At 32.9% G+C, this 26,563-nt stretch overlaps 2 protein-coding genes across 5 annotated transcripts in view; one reads left to right on the forward strand and one right to left on the reverse strand.

The window, feature by feature from the left end:
* Window positions 1-217: 217 nt before the first annotated feature.
* The window catches only part of LOC114332096 (cyclic GMP-AMP synthase-like receptor), a 425,443-nt gene continuing 399,097 nt past the window's right edge, over window positions 218-26,563 (forward strand). For 3 of the 4 annotated variants that reach the window (XM_050644066.1, XM_050644067.1, XM_050644069.1), the window contains exons 1-2: window positions 218-378; window positions 11,521-11,576. In XM_050644066.1, coding sequence (XP_050500023.1) covers window positions 11,525-11,576 — 52 coding nt within the window. In that variant the 5' untranslated portion in view covers window positions 218-378; window positions 11,521-11,524. The remainder of the gene's footprint in view (window positions 379-11,520; window positions 11,577-26,563) is intronic. The other variant, XM_050644068.1, reaches the window with a different exon arrangement.
* Window positions 8,990-9,801, reverse strand: LOC114330710 (uncharacterized). The gene is made up of 2 exons (XM_050644914.1): window positions 9,566-9,801; window positions 8,990-9,500 (listed from the first exon to the last, which is right to left on the reverse strand). The coding sequence occupies exons 1-2, from the start codon at window positions 9,799-9,801 to the stop codon at window positions 8,990-8,992; spliced, it is 747 nt and encodes a 248-aa protein (XP_050500871.1).

Here is a 26,563-nt window from a genome sequence, read left to right on the forward strand (position 1 = left end):
ATCTGTATGTGTGTATTGTGAGGAAAATGTTTAATATTATGTATTATTATCGTAATAAAATTTAGTTTAGGCATACTAAGGTTAAGCTTTATGACAAATAATAACAGAAAGATCATAATATTGATATCTAGATAATCTAAATACGACTGACGTGTCCCTTTATGCCGGTCCTGGGTGTGATGGTGATGCGATTTGCGATTTTCGATCTTATTTCATTCTGAATCTGAATCAGACGAGAATATCGAAGGTATCTCTGTGAATGTTGGGAATTAATCCAACGAGAACTAAGATTTTGAATAAAATTTAAGTTGTTTAAAGTTAAGTTAAAGGTGTAAAAATTGTAGTATTAATTGGAGCTATATTTGTCTACCAGTTAAGGTAAGTACCTATTACTTACACTATATGCAATTTTTATTAACATTGAGGTATTAACTTTTATAGAAAGACATTTTACTGATATATTAATTTTGAGTGCATTTAGTTAACATGTTATTCGTCTACTTTACTAATTAATTAAATGATGTTCAATAAGAATATATTATTCTGGAGTGTAAACTGAAGTTACTTATTTACTTAATTAGTTACTTATTTATGTACTTTACCTTTAGGTAGTAACAAGCCCTGGGAGTCCCATAGATACTAGTGGAAACGTTTATGTAATAAATAACGTCAGATACTGTTTATTTATACTGGATCGTTCATTTGAAAAACTACTTTAGGCTTAATAGAAACTGTATTTTTAGATTAATCTTCATAATCCAGCACATATATTTGCACATAAAATAGATAATATAAAATACAGTGTTGTACGATTTGCAGTATCCAAAACTAACAGACAATTTCACCTGAGAAAACTGTTTTTACTTAATATTTTTCTTCTAAAATTCTTTAAAATAATGTCTAATTTATCTAAATAATACTATATTAAATATACATATTTTTTAGTTAATATACCTATTCATTCATTTGTGAATTAGATATTTTTAATATATGTACTTGTTCGCTTACTGTTTTATTTTAATCTGCAGTAAATTTGTATATTATTGTATGAAAGGGTGCTAAATTTTATTTTTCACGAGGCGCTCAAAACCCTAGAACCGGCCCTGTATACAACAGATGACTAAGGGCGTGTCCATATAAGAGGGGTTTGCCAACGTCCAACGTCGACGCCGCGATTTACCAGTTTAAACGCTGGTAAACTGGTAAACTGGCGGTTGCATATATGTACGGTTGAGCGGTTGCATTTGTTTCCATGTTCAACTTGAACCGCGGTGGTTGGGTTTTTCAGGTAAACCGCGACGTCAACGTTAGCAAACCGTCCTTATATGTACGAAGGCCTTAGGTTCGCCCCCACGGTATTGTTATTTTTGATGATAAAACCAAATCAAAATTCTTGATTTATGAATTACATATTAAGATAAATAAAAACACTCAAATTTTCAATTTTTTAATACCTATACTAGAACAAGTGGTAAAAATTTACAAAAAGGGTAGACCTTGAAAATGCCAATTTTTTTATGGACTTTTTTTATGGAAAAAAAGCTGACATTTTAGTGTTTTCTTTGGGGGAAACTATGGTTTGTTTTTAAACCAGTAGGAGTGATTCAAATTTACCGCGCTGTAATGCTTGTTTGTAATTGGTCCAACCGCAGACAAGTTTACTCCACTGTTATAAAATTTTGACACTAATGACAATTATCAAATTTGGACACTTTTGACATTTCATGGGTTAATTAAGTTATATCGGCGATTTTTTGTGTTTTCTGCGTTATTCCTTTAATTTTTTGATTTTTAGTCTGCCTTTATATAAAAAGCAGTTGTTTCTAGAACTCTTTAGCGACGTATTAATATAATATAATATTTATGGATTACCGTTGAGGGCCGACATGATCAACCAAAAAAGAAGATGTATTTGGTGACTTTTCTAGTGACTTTCTTGGGTGTGAATCTGTTTTTTTTTTGTTTACTCCTCTTGGTTAAAAAATAAATAGTAAATCATAGTAAAGTACCCAAAAATCAAAAAATATTTAGAAAAAAATCAAAAAATGTAATAATAACCACAAAATTTACGTGAAAAGGCTACAAAAGTATATAGTATGTCGTATGTCTTAATATTAATAAAAAAAAAGTAATTGAAACATAATAAATATAACTGATTTTTACAATTAAATTATGAAAAAATACGTAATATTGGTTAAAATAATCAAATTTTTTATTATTTCAAAACAATATGGCGGACAGGCGCCAAAAAGTCAAATTTGACAGTGTTGCCAGTTTTAACCTTTAAAAATTTAATGAAAATTACTTACAAAACAGATATAGATGGATGCAATTGAGAGTCCAAACCCAAATTCGTGGCTTTAAATGTAATAAAGTTGCCACCAACATAATTATTTCCTCTGCCGGTAGTTTACTCGCTTCCAAAAAGACCCTTTCTTTGTGGATATAGGTATTAAAGCCACACCTTTATTGCACTTAAACTTACTTTCGTAACACCTACACACCATTTTGTCTCACTTCACCTTTATTTAACGACAAAGCGTGTCTTTTCATAAAATCGGTCACACACACTGCTGTTTATTACAAATTTGTATATGATGCAGCAGGCAACGCCCAAACCCCAACTAACAACTAACAAGAAACTGTTAAAAAATGCGTGGATCTACCAATTTTTCAAAAACAGTTGCCAAATTTAGAGGTTTGCATAAATATTCCAAATCACTGGTAGGCTTAAATTGACAAGAATCCATATTTTCATATAAAATTATCTTTTGTCATCTACATGGCAACATGTTTTCGGGTATCTTCGTTTTAGCTTCGGAAATTAGTGACAGCACATAACCACGAAATACATAAAATGTGTTCTCAACGGTTTAAAAGTGTGTCTGGGAATCCCACAAAATTTATTTATTACAAATATAATCATAAATCACTATAATATTAATAACCCTAATCTAATATAACCTAACCTAACGGAACCTCACCAGAACTAACCTACCCTTGTAACAAAGCAGTCATTTTGTGTTAAAAATGGGTAATAGGGCTTTTCATTCACAGTCATTTGTTTCGAGCTTTTGTCATATGTCGTATAATCCGTGTACATATTAATATTATACACAGATTGTACAACATATGACAGAAGCTCGAAACAAATGACAATCGATGAAAAGCCCTATAGTCCGACCAAGGAACACAAAATTTTACGAAAACCTCCAAAAAAATAAAGGAAAGATGAAAATTTGGGAATAGGTAGTTGAAATTGTCTATTATTATATAAGAAAAAGTTTACAATTCTACATCCCCTCCATTTTACAAACATTGGGAAATAAGGGGTGAAAAATATTTTCTCGGGGTGAAAAAATGTACGTTCAAAATAAGTCCGAATTGTATAAAATGACTAATTCTAAGTAACTTTTGTTCGATAGAATTTTTCACTTAAGTTAATACTTTTCGAGTTTTTTGCGAGTGAATATGTTTATTTTTAACAAAAAAAAATGTTTTTGGACGGTTTTTTGCAGATAACTCAAAAAGTAAGTATTTTAGCAAAAAAAAAACATTCTTAGCAAAAATATAGCTTATTCCGATGGGTGAGTTGCCGGAATTTAATTAAAAAATGAATATAATAAAACTAACCGTAATTTTATTGTTGTAACGAAAATGTGTTTCGTTTAGGTCTCTCGGAGAGGGTCGAGTCGGTGTGTGTGTGAATCGTTCACATGCTGTGTAGTGACTGAAGAAAAAAAACCACAAACGATAATAATGTTTGTGTTCCTTTTCCCCTGACCAGATGAGCAAATAAATCACTAGGTCTGGCGTCTACTTTTGCAGTTTTAAGAAAAGAATGTGTGTGTACTTTGTACGCACGTAAGAAGATATTCTTCTATTATATAATAGGTAATTTAAACGAAGTAAATATACTTAAAAGGTTATTTGAACTTATTTTATTTAAAAATCAAACTAACTTTCTTATCTACCACTTTCAAAATACTTACAATCATAAAATCTATAAAAAAAAATAAAAAAATAACTTGCTTGGGGCTTGAACCCACTTCACGTCGACCGCGTACGAAAGTTGACGGTATTTCAAACTGCACCACATTCGCGTATACGTTATGTGGGAATATACACAAACTAAACGTTTACACCATAAATTTATATGAATTTAATAAAATTATTAGTTTGATTTTGGTCGAAATAAAATACAACAAAATATAGAGTAAGAAAGGGAGCGTTCAAGTATTACGTAACGCGATTTTTGAAGATTTTTGACCCCCCTCCCCCTACGTAACGCACTGTAATGGGCGTTTAACTATTGCGTAACGCAATTTTGACCCCCCCCCCCCCAACCGGCGTTACGTAATACTTAAACGCTCCCAAAATGATATATGAGATGAAGATTTGTAGAAAGTTTGTTCGTAATCAGATTATGTAAATTAAAGCATTGCCTACTAATAGGTAACTACATTATTTTGTTTACATTTTCCAAATAGATAGGTATTGAAACTATTAGGTATTTCCAACTGAAACATTTAGAATTACGTACCTGCGGCTTTTCAAAACTATTTAAAAAGTCACTATAATTATAAATTTGATTTTATTTCTGTCCACACATCAATAAAAACTAATATACAATATTTTTGTTTACCGATAACCTCCATATTGAACAATTATTGACAGATCATTTCAAAATTTCAACACCCAATCAGAGCCCGTATAATGATTAATACCATACTGTCGGTGTGCGCATGCGCGCGGATCAATCAAATTTTACCCTCAATCGATTCGCCGCTAAAGAAGAATATCTTCAAAAACAATTTCGAATGCATAAGTGAGTTGTTGACACAATAATTGTCTGATAAAGTACTTAATGAGGGTGCAGCTTGTTGCACCGCACAGACGAAAAACAGATGTGACAGGGTAAAGCCATGTCTCTTAACATTTGTATTTGAATGTGCATTTCGAATGACTAACGTTGTTTCGTTTTTGAGAAAAAATATTAAAATTAAAATTAGCAAAAATAGTAATTAAAGCATATCGCTATACACCCCCCTCTGAGAGACTAAGACGATAGATAATACATAATATATACAAATTACATATAATGAAAATTGAAAATAGGAAGAAAAAAAAAATAATGCAAAGTTTATACGAGGAGAAAGAAAAAAAATCACTTTATTCACTGTGAACTAACACTTTCTTGGTAACTCCCAGTAAATCTTGCTTTCCTCTTCGGTCTGTTGTTTGTTTTGCTGGATATTGTCATTTTTTCTGTTTCGTGATGGGTACTTTCGTGAAGCTCGTAAGCTGGTTTCAATCTGTCTATGGAAATTGTTGATTCTTTTCCATTTACCCGAACGACAAAAGTCTTGTCACCTCGCTTAACAACTGGAAAAGGACCGTGATATGGGTTTTCTAAGCTGCTTTTGATTGTATCACGGCGGATGAAAACGTGAGAGGTGGTTTCCATGTCTTTGAAAATGAAGGTACTTTTGGATCCATGATGCGACGGTTGCGTAGGACGGAGGTTTTCGAAATGGTTTCGAAGCGTTTTTAAATAAATGTGAGCATTGTCGTCGGTGTTTCTTTGTGACGAAAACAATAGTTCACCTGGCAAACACAATGGTTCTCCGTACACGAGTTCGGCGGCTGAAGTACCTAAATCTTCTCTCCACGCTGCTCGTATGCCCAGTAACACTGAAGGTAGGCTTTCGGTCCATCGGATGTTTTCATGACATCGAATTGCTGCTTTTAACTGTCGATGAAACCTTTCTACCATACCATTTGCTTGCGGATGATAGGCGGTTGTCCTTAAATGGGTAGTTCCAGTTAATTTGCATATTGATTTGAAGAGATGCGATTCGAATTGTCGGCCTTGATCTGTTGTGATGCGCTTGGGAGTGCCGAAACGAGCTATCCAACCAGAAAAAAATGTTCTGGCTACTGTGTCTGCTTCTTGATTAGGCATCGGGAAAGCTTCTGGCCAACGTGTGAAACGATCGACACATGTTAAACAGTATCTGTTTCCTTCTGAAACCGGCATCACTATAATGTCTATGTGGACATGTTCGAATCGGCTGGAAGGTGGTAGGAAACTTCCAGTAGGTGAAACAATGTGGCGCGATATTTTCGATTTTTGGCACTGTGGACACGCTCGAGTCCATTTCCTCACATCTGATTTAATGGATGGCCAAACATATCGCTGTGTGATCATCTTCACAGAACTGTTGATTCCGGGATGTGCTAGGTTATGCATGGTGCGAAAAATTGCCATTCGAAGTGGTTTCGGTACAAATGGTCTGGCTGTAGATGTTGATGTCACAGTACAAAGTCACGTTTTGTTCGGAAAAGCGTATTTTCTTCATTTGTAGTGATGTTTTTTCACTTAAAAAAGTTTGCAGTTCTGGATCAGTTTCTTGTGCGAGAGCTAAGTCAGTGATGTCGATATTTTTCTTGATGCTATCGACTCGAGATAGTGCGTCTGCCACAATATTTGTTAAACCAGAAATGTGCTGAATGTTAGTGCAAAACTGTCCTATACAGTGCTAGTCAAAAGTCCGTACCCCCCCTCGTATCTTTTGACTGGTTATACTTATAATAGTGAAATTTGGAGGAAGCAAATGAACGGATGTAGGCTTCTTAACTAGTCATGACAGGTGACGTAAAAGTGACAGATGACTTTACAGCGCCACTGTGACAGATAATTTTAAAAGGTACCCTATGGTAAGCGATACCTCGTTTGATAGGTATTGAAAATACCCATTCAGCTATACTAATTTTGTTTGAGTTTAAGCTCATTTGGATGAATAAATGAAATAATATAAAATTGTAGTTTCGCATTTAATTAATAAAAATTCAAACCTCCGCCTATGGTTACTTGTCAAAAAGGTTGACGTTGACGTAAAAACTACTAGTGAGCTGAAAAATGTCAACTTTTTTGACAAAATAACCATGGGCGGACATTTGAATTTTTAATAATTAATTGCGAAACTACAAAGTTATATTTATTTCATTTATTCACAAAAATCAAAATCAATTTAAAGCCAAAAAAATTAGTATGACTGAATAGATATTTTCAATACCTTTCAAATGAGGTGTCACTTGCCATAAGGTCCCATTTAAAATTACGTGTCACAGTGGCGCTGTAAAGTCATCTGTCACTATTACGTCACCTGTCATGACTAGTTAAGAAGCGTACGTCCGTTTATTTCCTCCCTCCAAATTTCACTATTATATGTATAACCGTTCAAAAGATACGAGGGGGGTACGGACTTTTGACTAGCACTGTATAGTCTAAATATCTAAACTGTCTAGGACTACATTTATCTAGCTTCTGAGTAAAGGCGAAGGTGATTGGTTTCTGGTCTCTGTATATCGTTATGTCCTTGCCTTCGATCATATGTCTGAAGTGTTTTATGGCTAGATATATAGGTAATAGTTCTCTGTCGTGTGCACTATATTTCTTTTCGCTAGGTGAGAATTTCTTAGAAAAGAAAGCTAAAGGTTTCGTACCTGTATCCGTTTTTTGTTGTAGTACAGCTCCCGCACAAAAATCAGAAGCGTCACAAGTGATGGAGATATCAACATCGTTTACAGGGTGGCTCAGTAAAGCAGCGTTAGCTAAACTGTTTTTGCAGTCGTCAAAGGCTTGGATTCGCTGTGGTGTCCATTCGATTGGTGCTTTTCCTTTGACATTACCTTTTAGGGCATCATGTAGTGGTGCTTGTAGCTCAGCTGCATTGGGTATGAACCTTCGGTAGAAGTTTAACATACCTAGAAATCTGCGTAGGTCTTTCACTGTTTTTGGCTGAGTGAAATTTTGTACAGCTGCTACTTTTTCTTGTGGAGGTGTGAGTCCTTCGTCTGATACTGTGTATCCCAAAAAGGTAATCTCGTTTTTGCCGAATTGACACTTCGCTGGATTTATCACAACACCAAACTGCTTGAGCCTTTTGAAAATCTCTTCCAAATGCGACATATGCTGCTCTTCGGATTCTGATGCAATGAGAATGTCATCGATGTAGGCGTAGGCGAAGTCTAGACCACGTAAAATCTCATCTATGAAACGCTGGAATGTCTGTCTTGCGTTTCGTAAACCAAAAGGCATATATAAGTATTCGTACAGCCCAAATGGTGTAGTAATGGCGGTCTTTGGTATGTCTTCGGTGGCTACTGGTATCTGGTTGTATGCTCTCACTAAATCTATTGTAGAGAAAATTGTCTTACCAGCTAGCACCTGACCGAAATCTTCGATGTGCGGAATTGGATATCGATCTGGAACTGTTTTTGGTTTAGACGTCGATAATCTCCGCAGGGTCTCCATTCCTCACCTTTCTTCGGGACCATGTGCAGTGGAGTAGACCAGTTACTTTTCGATGGTCTTATGATGCCTAGTCGTAGAAGATTTTCGAACTCTTTTTTAGCCCATTGCAGTTTGTCAGGTGCTAATCGTCGAGGTTTCGAAAAAACGGGTGGACCTGGTGTTGTATCAATGTGGTGCTTCGTTTGATGTTGAATGTCTTTCACGATACCGGCGGGTCGCGTGATTTCTGGAAATCGTAGCAGCAGTTCGTGGTAACGCGACGCTTCCGCGATAGTCTTTACGCTGCCGTCGAAACACTCTTTAACGAGTCCCTTTGTTCGAAGGGTTGTCGTACTGTCTACTAAGCACTGGTTAGCAATGTCCACTAGGAGCGCGAAATGGGAAAGAAAATCAGCTCCGATAATGGGCTTTGAAATGTCCGCCACTACGAATCGCCACGTAAAATCACGCCGTAGTCCAATGTTTAATGTCAAGTTCACATAGCCGTATGTCGCGATTTTAGTGTCATTGGCCGCGTATAGTTCGTATGAAGTCTTTTCGCGTGCACCCCGTACATATTTCCGCGGGAAACGCACAGATCAGCACCGGTGTCGATTAAAAACTGTTTTTTTGTATCATAATCTGTTATGTAAAGGCGGCGAGACTTTGGGCTTAGATCGGATGCAGCGCTCACCGACTGCCCGCGACGTTTCCCTGATGCTTGCACGGAGGAGAGCACTTTTTAGCCTGGTCACCGAAACGGTAGTGATACCAACATAATATGTCACTATTATGTTCCCTACTGTAGCTACTGTCTCTAGGATATGGTCTTCGTCTTGAGTTGCTGCGGTTGCGACGGTATGTGTTAGCTTGTGCTTGAGCATTTGACAAGCTAGATAGCTGGATTTTCATTTCAGCTAATTCGGCTGTCAATTTCTCTATGGTACTTTCACGAGCGTTAGAAGCTTCTGAAATTTGGGCCCTAGGAGCTATCGCTTCAGATATTATGTCAGCTAGCTCGGCAACTGCGCTCAAACTAGCTTTAGCTTGAGTAGCTAGAATAGCCTGTGTAGACGCTGGCAGTCTACCTAACCACAGAGACCTTACAATATTGTCCGGTACCGTTGTGCCTGCTAAAGACTGTAAATGTCGTAAGAACTGCGAAGGTCTTCGATCGCCCAGTTCTTCATGCTCGAGTAGTCTTTTAATCTTTTGTTGCTGTGATGCACAAGTCTCTTAATTAATTCTGATTTTAATTTTGCATACCTCTCTGTGGCTGGTGGTGAAACAATGATGTCCTTAACTTCTAATATGTAGGCTGTGTCTAAATTGACAACTATATAGTTGAATTTGGTTGCGTCACTTGTTATATTTGCCAGTGTAAATTGGTTTTCTACTTGCAGGAACCATATTTCAGGATCGTTGGGCCACAAAGGTGGGATTTTAACTGAAATCCGATCAACTGAAGCACTGGTATTGGCACTGGTGTTAGCGTCCGTCATTTTCGATGTTCACTGTATATTATTAACCGGCAAAAGTATATTATTAACACTAACTTTTTTTTTAAATTTTCGCGGCGGTTTAAAATACTCGCGGGGGTCACCAATATTCCGATGGGTGAGTTGCCGGAATTTAATTAAAAAATGGATATAATAAAACGAACGGTAATTTTATTGTTGTAACGAAAATGTGTTTCATTTAAGTCTCTCGGAGAGGGTCGAGTCGGTGTGTGTGTGAATCGTTCACATGCTGTGTAGTGACTGAAGAAAAAAAACCACAAACGATAATAATGTTTGTGTTCCTTTTCCCCTGACCAGATGAGCAAATAAATCACTAGGTCTGGCGTCTACTTTTGCAGTTTTAAGAAAAACAATTTAGAATGCATAAGTGAGTTGTTGACACAATAATTGTCTGATAAAGTACTTAATTAATGAGGGTGCAGCTTGTTGCACCGCACAGACGAAAAACAGATGTGACAGGGTAAAGCCATGTCTCTTAAGATTTGTATTTGAATGTGCATTTCGAATGACTAACGTTGTTTCGTTTTTGAGAAAAAATATTAAAATTAAAATTAGCAAAAATAGTAATTAAAGCGTATCGCTATAAGCTTATAAAAAACTGAAAAAAATGGTGTATGCATGAGGTCTGTTGACCCAGTAGAAGCAGAGTTGTAGCTAATGAAAAAGTTCTTCTTCGTCAAATTCCAAATCGAATATTTCAATTTGAAATAACCCAAAAATGGAGCTTATTTCGGGGAAAATTCATTACAACTTATTTAAAGTGTTTAAAAAAAGGTTTATTTTTGTTAAAAAAAAACTTTTAACATTAAAAGTAAGTGAGTTACGCTCAAAATATTGCTGGTCTTTTTATTTTTTGCTAAAAAATCGCGAAAATCACCCCCTAATTAGCTTCTTAAATAAAATTAATCTTTACCGCTTCACAAGTTACTTTACTTATGTATTGTTTATATTATCTATAAGTTTCATTGGTTCAAAGTGCTCATTTTTGAAAAAAATTGGGTTTAAAATAAAACTTTTTTTTTAATTTTGAAAAAAATGGAGTTTTTATGGAATGAACTTTATTAGAGATTACTAAGATTATTAGTAATACCAAAAATCTCAAAGAGTAATAAAATGTTCGTTTTGCTTTTCTGAATATTTTTGATTTTTTGTATTCTTGTTAGACAAAATTGGTTATGCTATGGCTGTTCAAAATTTGCCTAAACTCGTGATTAGTTACTCGTTCAAGCCATTTTAACTGCAGCTTTTTCAAAAATAAGCACTTAGAACCGATGAAACTTATCCCAATATCACAAATTCTTTGTTGACTTTATCTGGCATCACTAGCCCCGACCCCCGACAAAAATGTGAACAGCGCTATTCTTATTCTCAGATTCTCAAAACAGCCGACATTTACTTTTCAAAAAATTGTAAAAAGAAATTGTAAGAAATTGCATTTTGCAACATTTCAGTCCTTACCATTTTTGTCGAAAAGTTGAAAATGCTGGAGATATTGATCAAAAACGGTTTTTCTTTTAAAATCAAGATTGCAGCTGACACAACGGCTTAATTCAGTTAATGAACCCATTAACCCCCAATTTTTTTTTCAAATTTCAAAATTTATTTGACACATATTAATTAATTATCAGTAAGTTTGTTCCTAATAATTATTAACTAACATTTGTTTGTTCTTAATAATTAATTTACATCTTTGAATTTTAGAATTATGACCCGATCTATAAATAGTACACTGGGTGTTATGGTTATCATAATTGCAAGTATGTATGAATGAGTTCAAAATATTTATGAGATTTAAAATTTTTATGTACCTATATCTAATCTAAAAGAAGTTCAGTTTTTATGATTCTGCATAAAATAATAGTATATTATTCAACGAGCATGTAATGATGGCTATTACTCACGATGATGAAGTTTGCGACACGAGCCGTAGGCGAGTGTCGTAAATCATGAGAGTGATTAATAGCCATTACATGCAAGTAGAATACTATACTTTTTCTACGACCTTTTTTATTTTAATTAGTAAAACAATATAATTATCAACTACTCGAGATTAAAATTATAATTTACAAAAATAAATTTTGTTTACCAATAGTACACGGCTGAATAATTGGTTGCTTATTATTAATTAGCAATGCTGTCTAATTATGTATTGTAAAAGACACAACAAGAAATACTCAATTGAAATTATTTTCATTTCCGGAAAATTGTAAGTATTTTGTACCTATTGTCATTGTAATAAATAGGAAATGGCTATCGGTGCGTGGACGTATTTTTAAAAAGTTATGCATATTATATTTAACTATACAGGGTCTTAGTAAATAAGTATGAAAAACTTTAAGGGGTAATCCTACATGGAAAAATAATGACAGTTTGTTCTATAAACGGATGTCCGCAAATGCTTCGTTTCCGAGATACAGGGTGTTGAAATTTTTATTTCAAACTGCCAATTTTTTTTATTGCTCTAAGACCGGTTGAGATGTGAAAATTACATTTGGTGGGTTTTAAGAGGTAGTTATTGCGCATTTTTTGACAAACAAATAACAATTTTGTATTCATCATTGCCGCGCCTACGGGTAATGGTCTGAACTTTTTAAAGAAAAAAATGGTACGCCACTGAGATATTTCAAATTAAAAATTCTTTTTGTATTCCGCGTGTAATTTATGAAAAACAACCTTTCTTGTATTTTTTCGTATGGTGCACCGTTTTTATGCGAAAAAATAAAACATCTTCGCGCGTATTTTTCATTTCTTAATACATTATCAAGAACTCTCCAATATAATATTACCAAAGTAGAACAATAACAGAAAATATAACTAAAAAGATTTTAACTAAGTGCAAAGCCACAACAAATGTTCAAAATTACCTTCTTTAAGGGTGACAGAATAATTTTATATTCACCATTGGCGCCCGTACAGGTAATGGTCTGAATTTTTTAAAGAAAAAAAAATAAATTATGTATAAAAAAATAAACTAAAAATCATTTTTAAAGTCCTCGTTCAATTTACGACAAAAAATCATTCTTGTCGTATTTATACAAAAAAATAAAACAACTTAACGCTGACAAATTATTTGAAGTAGATATGCATAGGAACTTATTTCAAATACTTTGTAAACAGTAAGATGTTTTATTTTTTTGCATAAAAACGGCGCCTCATATGAAAAAAAGACAAAAACGATTTTTTGTCGTAAATTGAACGAGTAATTCAAAAATGATTTTTAATTTGACATATCTCAGTGCCGTACTATTTTTTTCTTTAAAAAATTCAGGCCATTACCCGTACGCGTGCCAATGGTGAATATAAAATTACTCTGCCACCTTTAAAGGAGGTAATTTTGAACATTTGTTGTAGCCTTGCACATAGTTAAAATCTTTTTAGAAATATTTTCTGTTATTGTTCTAGTTTGGTATTATTATATTGGAGAATTCTTGATAATTTATTACGAAATGAAAAATACGCGCGAAGATGTTTTATCCTTTTGCATTAAAACGGTGCACCATGTGAAAAAAGGCAATAAAGGTCTTTATTATAAATTAAACGTGGAATACAAAAATAATTTTTAATTTAAAATATCTCAGTGGTGTACTATTTTTTTTTTAAATTCAGACCATTACCCGTAGACGCGCCAATAATGAATACAAAATTGTTATTTGCATATCAAAAAATGCGCAATAACTACCTCTTGAAACATACCAAATTTAATTTCCATAGCTCAAACGGTCTTAGAGCAGTGGTTCCCAACCTTTTATGTCTGGCGACCCACCTTCTGATGTTTTTTCGTATTCGCGACCCATCCCTCACCCATGATACGCAATTATGTACCCTGTACGCCACTCAGCTACTGTAACAGCCACGCCGCGACCCACCTGAAATATGCCCGCGACCCATTAGTGGGTCGCGTCCCACCGGTTAGGAAACGCTGTCTTAGAGTAATAAAATAATTCGCAGTTTGAAATAAAAATTTCAACAGCCCGTATCTCGGAAACGAAACATTTGCGGACATACGTTTATAGAGCAAACTGTGATTATTTTTTCATGTAGAATTACACCTTAAAGTTTTTCATACTTATTTACTAACACCCTGTATATAATATAATAATATAACTATCTATAATAATGTTATAATATATTTAGAATATACAGTGTGTCCACGGTTGGGGTGCCCCCCCATTTTAGCGAAAAATGTCATTCTTGATAAAAAGTTTTGCTTGTTCTAAAATGCCACAAAATGAAATAAAATTCAAGTTTTTCAAATCCTGCTTAATTTTGTAGCCAATTTTATGTAAATCCTTATAAATTTTTGCACTAAGTCCGAAATCGTAACAATAATCTAGTGTTGCCAAGCCACAATGTAGCTTAGTAACTGTCAACTCCGATAAATAATTTGCGAATTGTAATTTTTTTCGACCATGTTAAGCGTTTAATAAAGAATTTATCTTGTGATAAATTTCATTATTAAAATTATTGGATTAATAATTATTTAATTAATAAATAATTTGATGATTCAAGGAGAACCACAAAGTCTGGCTTTATAATCCAGAGAAGCGAAAGGGTTGTTCTCCCAAGTTATTATTGTTACAATTTCGAACTTAGTGCAAAAATTTATAGGGATTTACATAAAATTGGCTATAAAATTAAGCAGGATTTGAAAAACTTGAATTTTATTATATTTTATGGGGTTTTAGAACAAGCAAAACTTTTTATCAAGAATGACATTTTTCGCTAAAATTGAAAATAAAAAAGTTTTTCCTCTTGGGCACCCCATCCGTGGACACACTGTATAACACAACATAACTTTATAAAATAGACACAGTATAAGTTTTAAATTCCAATAAACACACCAAATACGCTAATGTCACTGTCTTTGAAAATGGTAAACGTCAAAATTCATAATAGTAAACAAGGTATAAAAGTAAAAAATCTACTAACGCATTGTTACAGTTATCCTTTAAAATTTTTTTGAAGTTAATTATTGATATACATTACAATAATTATTGTGTTAAATAAACAAGTTTAAGTAAGTACTTTTATTTGCAGTTTATATAAGATTAATATTAAAAGTGACATTCGCCAGTTGAACCTAACTTCAGCCCGTGAGTAATGACCCGTGAGTAACTTCAGCCCGTGAGTAATGAACTATTACTCAGGGTTAAGTAATGGGTGTTATTATCTATTCAAAAATAGCGAATAATGAGCATATTATTAAACGGTCGTAGAAAAATAATTTTACACAATGTTTTTTACACAGTACATTTTACGCAATATGTTGCAAGTCTGGCTATACAATTTTCTCCTTTATATCGTCTCTGCTTTTCAAATTTTTCCATGAAGTGCTCTTTACCATCTAATCTTACGTCCATAAAAACTTTTGATGATGTACGAGGTCTTCCTACTATACTTCTTGTACTAACAGTCAATTTTAGGTATGAAATGCTCAAGGTCGACGAAAGTCTAATAAAGTAGGTACCTACCTAATATTTGACTTATTGCCTCGTTTGCAGAGAAGCCATGAATTTACTAATACCATATCATTCGTGTAAATATTGGCTAATACCACTTCTTGGCTCTGATTTTAGTAGCATACTTTCCAACAAACTGGTTGTGTTGATCTACGCCTAGGCGAGACAACGAAGCATTAAACCTAGAAATTTTGTGCAGTAAGATGAATCGTCATGCAACTTTTTGCATTCGATTCGAGAGAGTGTCAGGCAATTTTGTGAAGTAAATTGATCTCCTGCAAAAATTTTTGTGCATGAGAAAATGCATTTTCCAAGTGCGTCTCTGAGAGATGGAAAATGAAAAATTTAGAACTCAGGAAATATTGACGAAAACTAGTTCAGATTTTATACTTGGGGGTTTTGAAGGTCACTGAACACGAATTTCATGACGGCGATGGTCTCCGAGGTACCGGGTGCCCAGGATGGAACTCGTCGCCTGGGACCATCGAATAATTCGCGAAATAAAAATTGGATCGAAAAACTGAAAAATATGTGTTCAATATTTTTCAAAAATCTATCGAATGTCACTAAACACGACTCCCCCAATTTACCCCCTGGAGGTGGGGTGGGGATAACCTCAAAATTTTAAATGGAAACCCCCATTTGTGATTGCATATTTGGATTGCTTACGTAAAAATAAGCAACTTTTATTCGATACATTTTTTAGAATTGTGGATAGATGGCGCTATAATCGGAAAAAACGATTTATCGTGATACCGTAGGTAAATTATAGAAATGGTCTAATATCTCCAGAAATACACTTCCAAATAAAAAACCAAAAAATACGTGTTTAATATTTTCAAGAACCTATCGAATATCATCAAACACGACCCTCCACTCCACCCCCTGGAGGTGGGGTGGGGGATAACTTTAAAATCAAATAGGATTCCCCATGTTTTATTGCAGATTTGGATTCCTCATGAAAAAATAAGTAACATTTATTCGAAACATTTTTCAGAATTGTTGATAGATGGCGCTAATAAATAGTGCTTTTCCGATTATAGCGATATCTATCCATAATTAGAAAAAATGTCTCGAATAAGTTACTTATTTTTACGTAAGGAATCCAAGTCTGCAATAAAAACATGGGTGCTCCTATTTAAGATTTTAAATTAACCCCCCACCCGCCTCCAAGGTGTGGAGTGGAGAGTCGTGTTTGATGTTATTCGATAGGTTCTTGAAAAATATTAAACACGTATTTTTTGGTTTTTTATTTGGAAGTGTGTTTCTCGAGATATTAGACCGTTTCTATAATTTACCTATGGTATCACGATAAATCGTTTTTTACGATTATAGCGAAATCTATCCAAAATTCGAAAAAATTTCTCGAATAAAAGTTGCTTATTTTTACGTAAAAAATCCAAATCTGCAATAACAAATGGGGGTTTCTATTTAAGGTTTTACCCCACCCTACCTCCAGGGGGTGGATTGGGGGGGGGTCGTGTTTAGTGTCATTCGATAGATTTTTGAAAAAATTGAACACGTATTTTTCATTTTCTTGATCCAATCTTCATTTCGCGAATTATTCGATCGTCCCAGGCGACGAGTTCCACCCTGGGCACCAGGTACCTCGGAGACTATCGCCGTCATGAAATTCGTGTTTAGTGACCTCCAAAACCCCCAAGTATAAAAATTGAACTTATTTCCGTCAATATTTCCTGAGCTCTAAATTTTTCATTTTCCATCTCTTCGAGATGCACTTTGAAAATGCATTTTCTTATGCACAAACATTTTTGCGGGAGATCAATTTAGTTCACAAAATTGCCTGACACTCTCTCAAATCGAGTGCAAAAAGTTGCATGACGATTCATCTTACTGCACAAAATTCCTAGGTTTTGGGCTTTTTAGTGCTTCATTGCTTCGCCATATATCATCATTGGCTTCATCTTCATCTGTTAAAGAATCAGGTTCCGGGCCGGCCGGCGCGGCGGTAGCATTATTACATCAATCTCTTCAGCTTCCATTAAATTAGGATCATTTATTATTCTTCTGATTCTTGTATAGATAATGCTTTTCGATACATCTTCAAAAAATATAAATATGGTGACTAAAAGCAAAAATATTTCATTTACTTTATTTTTACATTTATTATCCAAAATATAGACGACGATATCAATAAAATATTAGTTAAAATTATTTAAAAATACAGTTTTATCCATGAAATAATGTTACAGAATTATACTCGTGCTCTTAAAATTTGACATTAGATACAGAACTAAAAGTTTATTTTGGTTCATTTTCTTAACGACGTTCTACACCTTCGGCAAAGAATTAAAGATTTGCATGAAATTTTAGTATGTTATAGTTTACTTAAAAAAACTAGACTTGATTTTTTAAAAATTGTTTTACCGTGCCGTTTAATTATTATTAAGGGTCAAAGTTAAGTTTTAACATGGGCTCTTATGGGAATTCTTAAAAAAATTAATAACTTTTGGCCCAAATTTACGATTTTTAATTATTTGTGCTTAAATTAAGTTTTTTTGTAAGGAATAACATATTAAAAAATGAGGATTGTTTACCGTACCATTTATTTTTAATTTATTTATTATAATTAATTCCGTAATTTATTATAATTTATTTTTATAAAGTACTCAATACTGAAACATATGATTTGAGTATTCTGCTATAAATGCATTGTTACCAACTTTCGCTTGCATATAAGTTTCCCCCTTTCCTCTGAGAGGCATACCCCGCAACGAAGGTGTAGAACGTCGTTAAATGTGACAGTTGTAAAAACTAGAAAACTCGTAATTAAACAGAAACAAAATATTAAATTTATTCTCAGTATAATAATGTAAGTAGATTATTCCTAGTATAATAATAATCTGATTGGACAGAATTAAACCCGTGATGAAAAATCTTACTACCCGATTGGAAATTAAAAAATAACGGTTAAAATATTGCCGTTGTACGGCGTAGAAGCTTGGAAGTTAACAGTCAGCTCGTTACGACGTTTAGAGAGTTTTGAGATGTGGGTATTTCGTCGTATGCTGAAAATTCCATGGGCCGACCGCGTGAGAAATGAAGAAGTTTTAAGGCGTATGAATAGAGAACGTCAATTGAATAGAGAACAGAAATTGTCAAGAAACGTAAAACATCTTATCTTAGACACATATTTAGACACGACAGATATATCTTCCTTCAACTTATTATGGAAGGGAAAATAGAAGGAAGACGCGGCCCGAGTAGACGACAAATGACCTGGCTGCGCAACATCAAAGAATGGACAGGATTATACTTTCAAAGTGTAATAAGAAAGGCCCAAAATAGAGAAGACTTTGCAGAAGTCATCGCCAGCCTTCGCTAGAAGACGGCACCCAAAGGAGAAGAAGGTTAAAATATTAGTTACTTACCTTGAAATAATTTTTCCCAAAAATATGATAAATACAAAACTTTTTATGAAATGGCAATTACAATAAAAAAAAAACTCCAACGATTTCTGCACAGATTCACATAGAACTATGTACTGAAATATAACATATTTTGATATCATTAAGTACCAGTGACCTATTTATAGGACAGTAAAATAAACTTTATACTGTCGATTCAACAATTTATCTTTCCCAGATTTATTTATGAATATTATTCTAATAAACGTTGTAATACACAACAATAATAATCAATTAAAAGATCAAAAAGTGCTGACATGAATCTTTTATTATTAAATGTATAAATCTAAACAGTCACCGGATTCAATAAGCGTCTCTTTGTAAAGACAATGAAGTCGACTTTACTAAGTAACAAGACATTTACTCAACACGTACTACACATTACTCCTCTTATAGTAATAATAATTGATCTGTAATTTACGTGGCTAAAGATTCCAAACCAAGGTTCCAAACAAACAAACAAAAATAAATAAAGAAATAAATACTACTATATTAATGGGTTAAATTAATTTTTTTTGAAATATGTTTGAAAAAAAAATTCTGAAATATTCTTTCTCGTCAACATGATCAATAGTTTGATAATTATGCTGTCTCTTTATATGGTCGACGTGTTTTTGTATAAAGATCGGTTCAGTACATACCTAATTCAGCTAGTTTAATACCTAATAACTCTCTCGCGACTACCAAGCATTTTTGAAAACCATTGTAACGAGAACTTTCAAGATATTTAGAACAAAATTGTAATAAATTAACAGAATTATTTAAATCCATTGAGTTGGCCTGTAAGCCTTTACTAACAATGCTTATGTGAGACAACAAATCATACTTACCAAATAACACTAGAAATGAATATTCGTATATTTTGTTCTGAAAACCTAATTTCGCACCTGGATCGAAAAATCTTTGCATGTGCAGCATCCTAATTAAGTGAGCAAAGACTGTGTCGAAGATACACGTGGATTATTAGTTGACATGTTGATTTTCTACTATACTAGTTATTGTTGTCAGTGTGTGTTTATCCTACTAGAACAGTCCTATTTCCTACTAGATCAGTGTGTGTTGCCTGTACCCACTTATGGAGCGGAAACATTAACACTCACAAAAAAGGTAGTAAACAAGATTCGCGTTAGTGCAGAGGGCTATGGAGCGCCAGATGTTGGGTGTCTCCCTGAGATACCGAATACCAAACGAAGAAATCGTAGAACAAAAACAACAGACGCTCTAGAAAGAATCGCGTACCTAAAGTGGAATTGGGCAGGACAAGTCGCCAGATTATCAGACAACCGATAAACAAAAAGTATTGTCTAGTGGAGGCCACGAGAAGAAGCATTACGGAGCAGAGGACGCCCACCAACCAGATGGACCGATGATCTGAAGCGTGTTATCCGTAACTGGATGCAAGACGCACAGAACAGAGACAGGTAGAAAGGGCTGAGTGAGGGAATACGGGTTGATGATGATGATTCTAACAAAAACTACTTGAAATATTTGATTAAAAACCCTTAGGTGAAAAACGAAAAATACCGATGTGCATGTCAAGCTCAAGAAATTATCGCAACAACTTGCCGGACGTTGCCAGGCATTTGGCAAATTGGTTGTAAAGAAAGGCAGCTATTACTCAAGGCAAATATACTCCATCAAGAACTAGCCCAACAAGCTGGGACTTCTTGGATACTACGCGTGAAAATGGCAACTAAAAGCCATACTGGAACCTAGAACCGTACTGTGCTTACAGACAATCCAGTGGCATATAACGGACCGGGTCTCATACTAATTTATAAACTAATAGTTCAGAGTAATAAGGATTTTCTCGGGACACTCAAAGATCCAGGTAGCTGTCTACTTTTTTAGTTATTGTACTGTAGACCTATAGGAAGAAAACCTACCTGTTTCCTTCCTAAAGTTCGCGTCCGTTTTTTAATTATTAACAATTTAGTGCAAAAATCGCGATTTTTTCGATTTCTTGCACTACATTCAAAAGCTAAATAGTTGACATAAAATTACAAAATTCCATTGTTTAGAACGTTTTTAAATCACAGTTAATTTGTTTATAATAATTAAGGAATCTCATTAATGCCATTTTAAAGAATGGGATTTGTATTTTTTCTTAAAAAAATTGCACAAACATTTTACCTTCACAGCACCCTCTACAATTTTTCAAAAATGTAGTTCAAACGATTACTAGGGGGAACCTACAAATCCACCGAGTAAAAATACCGAAAAAGCAATTTCAAACGAATTTTCTGTATCTCCGGATCAACACAATGGATTTTGATCTTTCTTTTTTAATTCGTATGTAATTTCTACGTACATTACAAATATGCAATTTGTTTATAAATTTATTAATTAATAAACAGTCTAATTTGTTTAAACAATTCTTGAAAAAATTTATTGTTTACAAAAATCTATTTTTTTAATCATAGTATCATTAATGATAATAGAAAAAGTTAAAGTACACTTTAACAAATAAATGATTTTTATAGATAATTATTTATTGAAGATAACTTATTTATTAAAGTATACCTTAACTTTTCTATGATTAATAACGATAGTATGATTAAAATCATGGATTTTTGGGAAAAATTATTTTTTCAAAAATTGTTTAAACAAATTAGACTGTTTATTAATTAATAAATGTCTAGACAAATTGCATATTTGTAATGGACAAATTGTATATTTGTAATGTACAGAAAAATTACATACAAATTAAAAAAAGGACGATCAAAATATATTCAGTAGATCCCGATAAATAGAAAAGATAGTTTTAAGTTGCCTTTTTAGATTTTGAACTCGTGCATTTGTCTGCTCCCAGCTCCCCCTTCTCTTACTACGACTAGTCACCAATTGAACTACATTTTTAAAAATTCGTGTAAAATACCAGCTTTTCTAATATGTAAAATGATTTTTTCTACGGACAATATTTTTAAAGTTATTCTAAATGTTTATAAACTACAAAATTTCACAAATTTGGCGTTAGGATTTTTGACTATATTAGATCTTTATTTAGTACATTTTGATAGCATCAATTTTCTACTTTCGTTTGGCATACGCAGAATTGCCCTATCTTCATTATTTTCTGTCTTATGTTATTACAAAATAAAGGTCTATGGGATAAATAATTAGAATAACTCTTAAACTAATTAATGGATCGGTCTCAAATTTTGAGGGTTTGTTAAGTACCCCAATACCCAACTTTGGGTGAAACACTAAACTTCTAAGGTAGTTTTAGTAAAAGTTATTAACAAATAACAATTTTCACTTATTTTGCAGTTTGCGTAACAATAAATTAACTTTTTATCTTTAAAAAATCGGCATTTTGAAGGTTTTTAATGTTCTAAAAAATTAAATTGTGTAATTTTATGTCAACTATGTAGCTTTTGAATGGGTTTGCAAAAAATCGAAAAAAATCGCGATTTTTGCACTAAATTGTTAATAATTAAAAAACGGACGCGAACTCTAGGCAGGAAACAAGTATGTTTTCTTCCTATAGGTCTACAATAACTAAAAAAGTAGTCAGCTACCTGGATCTTTGAGTGTCCCGAACATGGTCTATTTCTAGCTTATTACCCTTTAGTATAAATAGACAAATAATACTTGTTAATGTGGCTAATACCTAACAATAATAATCTGCGTGTAACACATCGAGACGATACCCGAGAAGTACAGAGATCTTGAGATATAAGTGGGAAGACAATGGAAATTGAAAAGTACTCAGATGATATATATTATCTTCTTTACTACTGGGGGCATTCCGAAGAATGATGTCAGGTTTTGGGGGATCCCTCAACATAGCAGGTCACCTAGGGCTCAAAAACACGGAAAGTGTTCCTCCAGAGCTCAATCTTTTTGATACCGTGTCTGTTTTTTCAATGTGCGTCCAGTAAACTGTTGTTTCATCATTTTAGTGGCCGTCCCACTGATTGTCTTCCTATTGGGGAACCGTCTCTCGCCGTCCTTACCACTCTGTTTGTTGTCATTCGGCTTATGTGGTCGTTCCATTCTATTCTTCTGAGATGTTAGCCGTATGGTCTAAATCTATAATAACAATAAATATGCGGTACGTCGCCTTTTCATTTGCATTAGATATGTTACATAACTAGAATAAATATATTAATTCACTTATAGGCCAGGGTAATAAGACAAAAATATACCCTGTTCGTGACACTTCAACAGCCAGGGTACTAAAGCGTTTTTTCGACAGGTAATACCTATAAGAACAAATTGTAACTATTTCCTGCGTAGGAACTGGCCATTTTTATTTATAAACAATTTAGTGTCAAAAATGGCCTTTTTTCCTTTTTTTAAATTAATGGGAAACAGTAAGACATGGTTTTCTTAGTACAGACTTACAAAGTTAAATACACTGATTAATTGTTAATATAATTGCGAAAAAAGGTCGAATTTTCAAGAAAGTTAATTTCGCAGTAAATATTGTAAAAATAAGTGTACAGCTTTGAAATTTTTGTCAAATGAGGGTTCTTTGGTGCTTAATATGTGACAACAATTTCAAAGCGATTCATTCAATTGTTTATCCCAGAGAGCTTCTTTTGCAATAACATAAGTCAGAAAAAAATTGTTAGAACCATTCTACATTTGTCAAATGAAAGAGCACGAACTAAACTTTCAAATTGGTTTAAAAAAAAGTGAATAAAAATGCATTTATTAGTAATACATAATTATGCAAAATTATCGTCAATTTTTCCTTATAAACTTTTTAAATAACTTTTTCAAAAATTTTTATTTTTTTACCGTTTTTTAGGTGCAAAACTACCAAGTAATGTTGTATATATTTATGATATAATTGATGAAAAATTGTAATAAATATATATAATTTATTATATAAAAAAATAAAAAGTTTATAAAGAAAAATTGAACATACTTTTGCATAATTATTTATTACTAATAAATGCATTTTTTATTCACATTTTTTAAACCAATTTGAAAGTTTAGCTCATGCTCTTTCATTTGACACCTGTAGAATGGTTCTAACATTATTTGTTTCTAACTTATGTTATTACAAAAAAAGCTCTCTGGGATAATCAATTTGAATAAAATTTATACAATTTAATGAATCGCTTTGAAATTTTTGTCACATACACTCTGGGCCAAAATTAACCGGCCACCTTAAAAATGGGTCATTTTTGATGTCTTATATCTCCTAAACCTGTTGTCCGATTTAAGTGATTTTTTTAATATGTTATAGCCTTATTCCTTGACAATATCGCTATATACCCAGGCTGTGGGTGAAAAAACGTGATATAATTCAGGAATTTTTGAAACCTATCAGGTGTTGTAAAGGACGATGCCAGAAATAACTTATACTAAAATGTAACCAAAAATTTTGTGCGGTTTTTTATTTATGACGATTTTCATTTGTTAAATTTGCAATTTTTAAATATTTTTAATTTTGCAGCTTAGGCTATTCATTTTAAAGAAAAACTTTTTAATAGAAAATTGTAGCAAATTTAAAAACCTACAATTTGAGCTATGGAATGTTTAATTTCGTTAATACGTTATTGCAAAACAACCTGCGAAATGTCTAAAATGGCCGTTTTTTGTAATTGCCTTATTTATTGTAAAAAATAACTTCTATGTATTTTTTAATTCTTTAAAATGAAGATCTTTCAATACTAAACACAAAAAAATTTGTAGTGCCTGATTGGTGAACTTGTTGCTTAGATATTATAATTTGTTTATTCCAAGAGGTAAAATGTCCAAGGCTATAACTTTTTGAAAAAAAATCGTACAGAGTTAATCCAAGATCGATTCTCCTTCTAAAGACTTATATTTTCGTATTCTGATGTAAATAAATGCGTACAACATTTTTCAACCTCTTATTTCGGGTTTGAAAATAAGGGGGCAAATTTCGTTATAAACATTTAGAACTGAAGCCGCCCCTGTAAATCCTATGAGTTTCTAACTTACAGGTTATTGTTGCTGAAGACAAAATAAAGATTCAGAACCAAATAAAAATTTTCTACGACCAACTGAAGCCGAGATAATTGTTTCTGTTTTCTTAAATCGTAGTGACTTTATTTATAACAATTAAGAAATTATTTCACAGTCATTGACTAAAGAAAGACTTATATTATCTTAAAATAAAAATAATTTTAACCGAAAATTACATTTAATCATTAAAAATGATTTTTAAAGTGTAGTGGAGATTTATTTTTCGTTACGAATGTGATTTATTGTGTCGGTTGCCCCTAGCAACAGCTAGCAACTTATAATACATTGAATCACGGTTTTGCTTTATATTTTAAAGCACCGCTTGGATTGACATGAAATTTGGCAAACACATAGATAACATGTTAAAGAATAAGAATGATATTGGGCCTCTGTGTGCTTTTGTCCTGGGGGTGAGTTTCACTCCTTATAAGGGGTGAAAAAATATATGTTCAAAATAAGTTCGGAAATGGATACAACGTCTAATTCTAAGCACCTTTTGTTCTATAGCATTTTTTCACGAAGTTAATACCTTTCGAGTTATTTTCGAGTAAATACCTTCATTTTTCAACTACAAAAAAAAACGTTTTTAGACGGTTTTTGACAAATAACTCAAAAAGTAAGTATTTTATTAAAAAAAAAAAGAGTTATAACAAAAATAGAGCAAATTAAAAATTGAAAAAAAAAAATGATGTACGCATGAAATCTCTAGACCGAGTAGAAACAAAGTTCTAGCTAATAAAAAATAGGTTCATATCCGTCAAACAAAGGAATTATTTCAACGACGTGAAATAACCAAAAAATCATGCGATTTTTGGAGAAAAATCATTACAACTTTTTTAAAGTGTTTAAAAAATATGTATATCTGTTTTTTAAAAAAAGTTTATAGCGTCAAAAGTAAGCATGTTAAGCTGAAAATAAAGTTGATCTATTTTATTTTCGTCAAAAAACTCGGGAAAGTCACCCCTAATTAGCATCAAAAATGACATTAATCCATTGTACTTCAATGTTGTTTTACTCGTGTATGTGTCGTTTATGTCTGTAAGTTTCATCGGTTCAAAGTGCTTATTTTTGAAGGGGTTGTAGTTAAAAGGACTTGAACTAGTCAATAATCACGAGTGTGCAAATTTAGAACAGCCATATCTTAACAAATTTTTGCCTTCCAAAAAAAGCAAAAAATCCAAAATACTCATAACAGCAAAAACTACATTTTTTTACTCTTTGTGATTTTTGGTTACACTAATAAATTTTAAGTTATTTAAAAAAACATTTTTTCAAAATTAAAAATTAAAACAGATTTAGTTTAACATTAATTTTTTTTAAATAAGCCCTTTAAACCGATGATACTTACAGATCACATAAACAATACATGAGCAAAATAACTTGTGAAGCGGTAATGATTAATTTGATTTAAGATGGTAATTAGGGGGTGACTTTCTATAATTTTTTTACCAAAAAAAAGAGATCAACTTTATTTTCAGCGTAACTTGCTTACTTTTGATGCTATAAACTTTTTTTAAAAACAGATACACATATTTTTTTAAACACTTTAAAAAAGTTGTAATGATTTTTCTCCAAAAAGTGCATGATTCTTTGGTTATTCTACCCTGAGGTGTAGGGATCTGTTTCTGTTTCTTTTATTCTTTTTTGTTCTTCGTAAATTTCTTCCATATATTTCTGTTTTCTGTTAGTTTTTTGGCATCGTTCCATGCTGTTCCCCTCTTTTCCAAAATATCCATTATTACTGCATTCCATTGTTTTCTTGGTCTACCACGTTTTTTCCTTTCTATATTTCTGCTTTCCCAGATTCCTTTAACAGGTATATTATCACTCATTCTTTGAAGGTGTCCCCACCAACCCAGCTGTCTTTCTTCTATATAAGTTTCTACTGGTTATATTTCTAATTCTTCT

Source organism: Diabrotica virgifera, chromosome 2 (assembly GCF_917563875.1).
Source record: "Diabrotica virgifera virgifera chromosome 2, PGI_DIABVI_V3a".
Taxonomy (NCBI): Eukaryota; Metazoa; Arthropoda; class Insecta; order Coleoptera; family Chrysomelidae; genus Diabrotica; species Diabrotica virgifera.

What these genes read in the sequence shown, in the direction of transcription:
- LOC114330710 (XM_050644914.1), bottom strand. Translation starts at nt 9,801, where the DNA reads ATGACGGACGCTAACACCAGTGCCAATACCAGTGCTTCAGTTGATCGG. An exon ending in TCACCACCAGCCACAGAGAG is followed by an intron (nt 9,501 to 9,565) that starts GTATGCAAAATT and finishes AAAGATTAAAAG; the next exon opens with ACTACTCGAGCATGAAGAAC.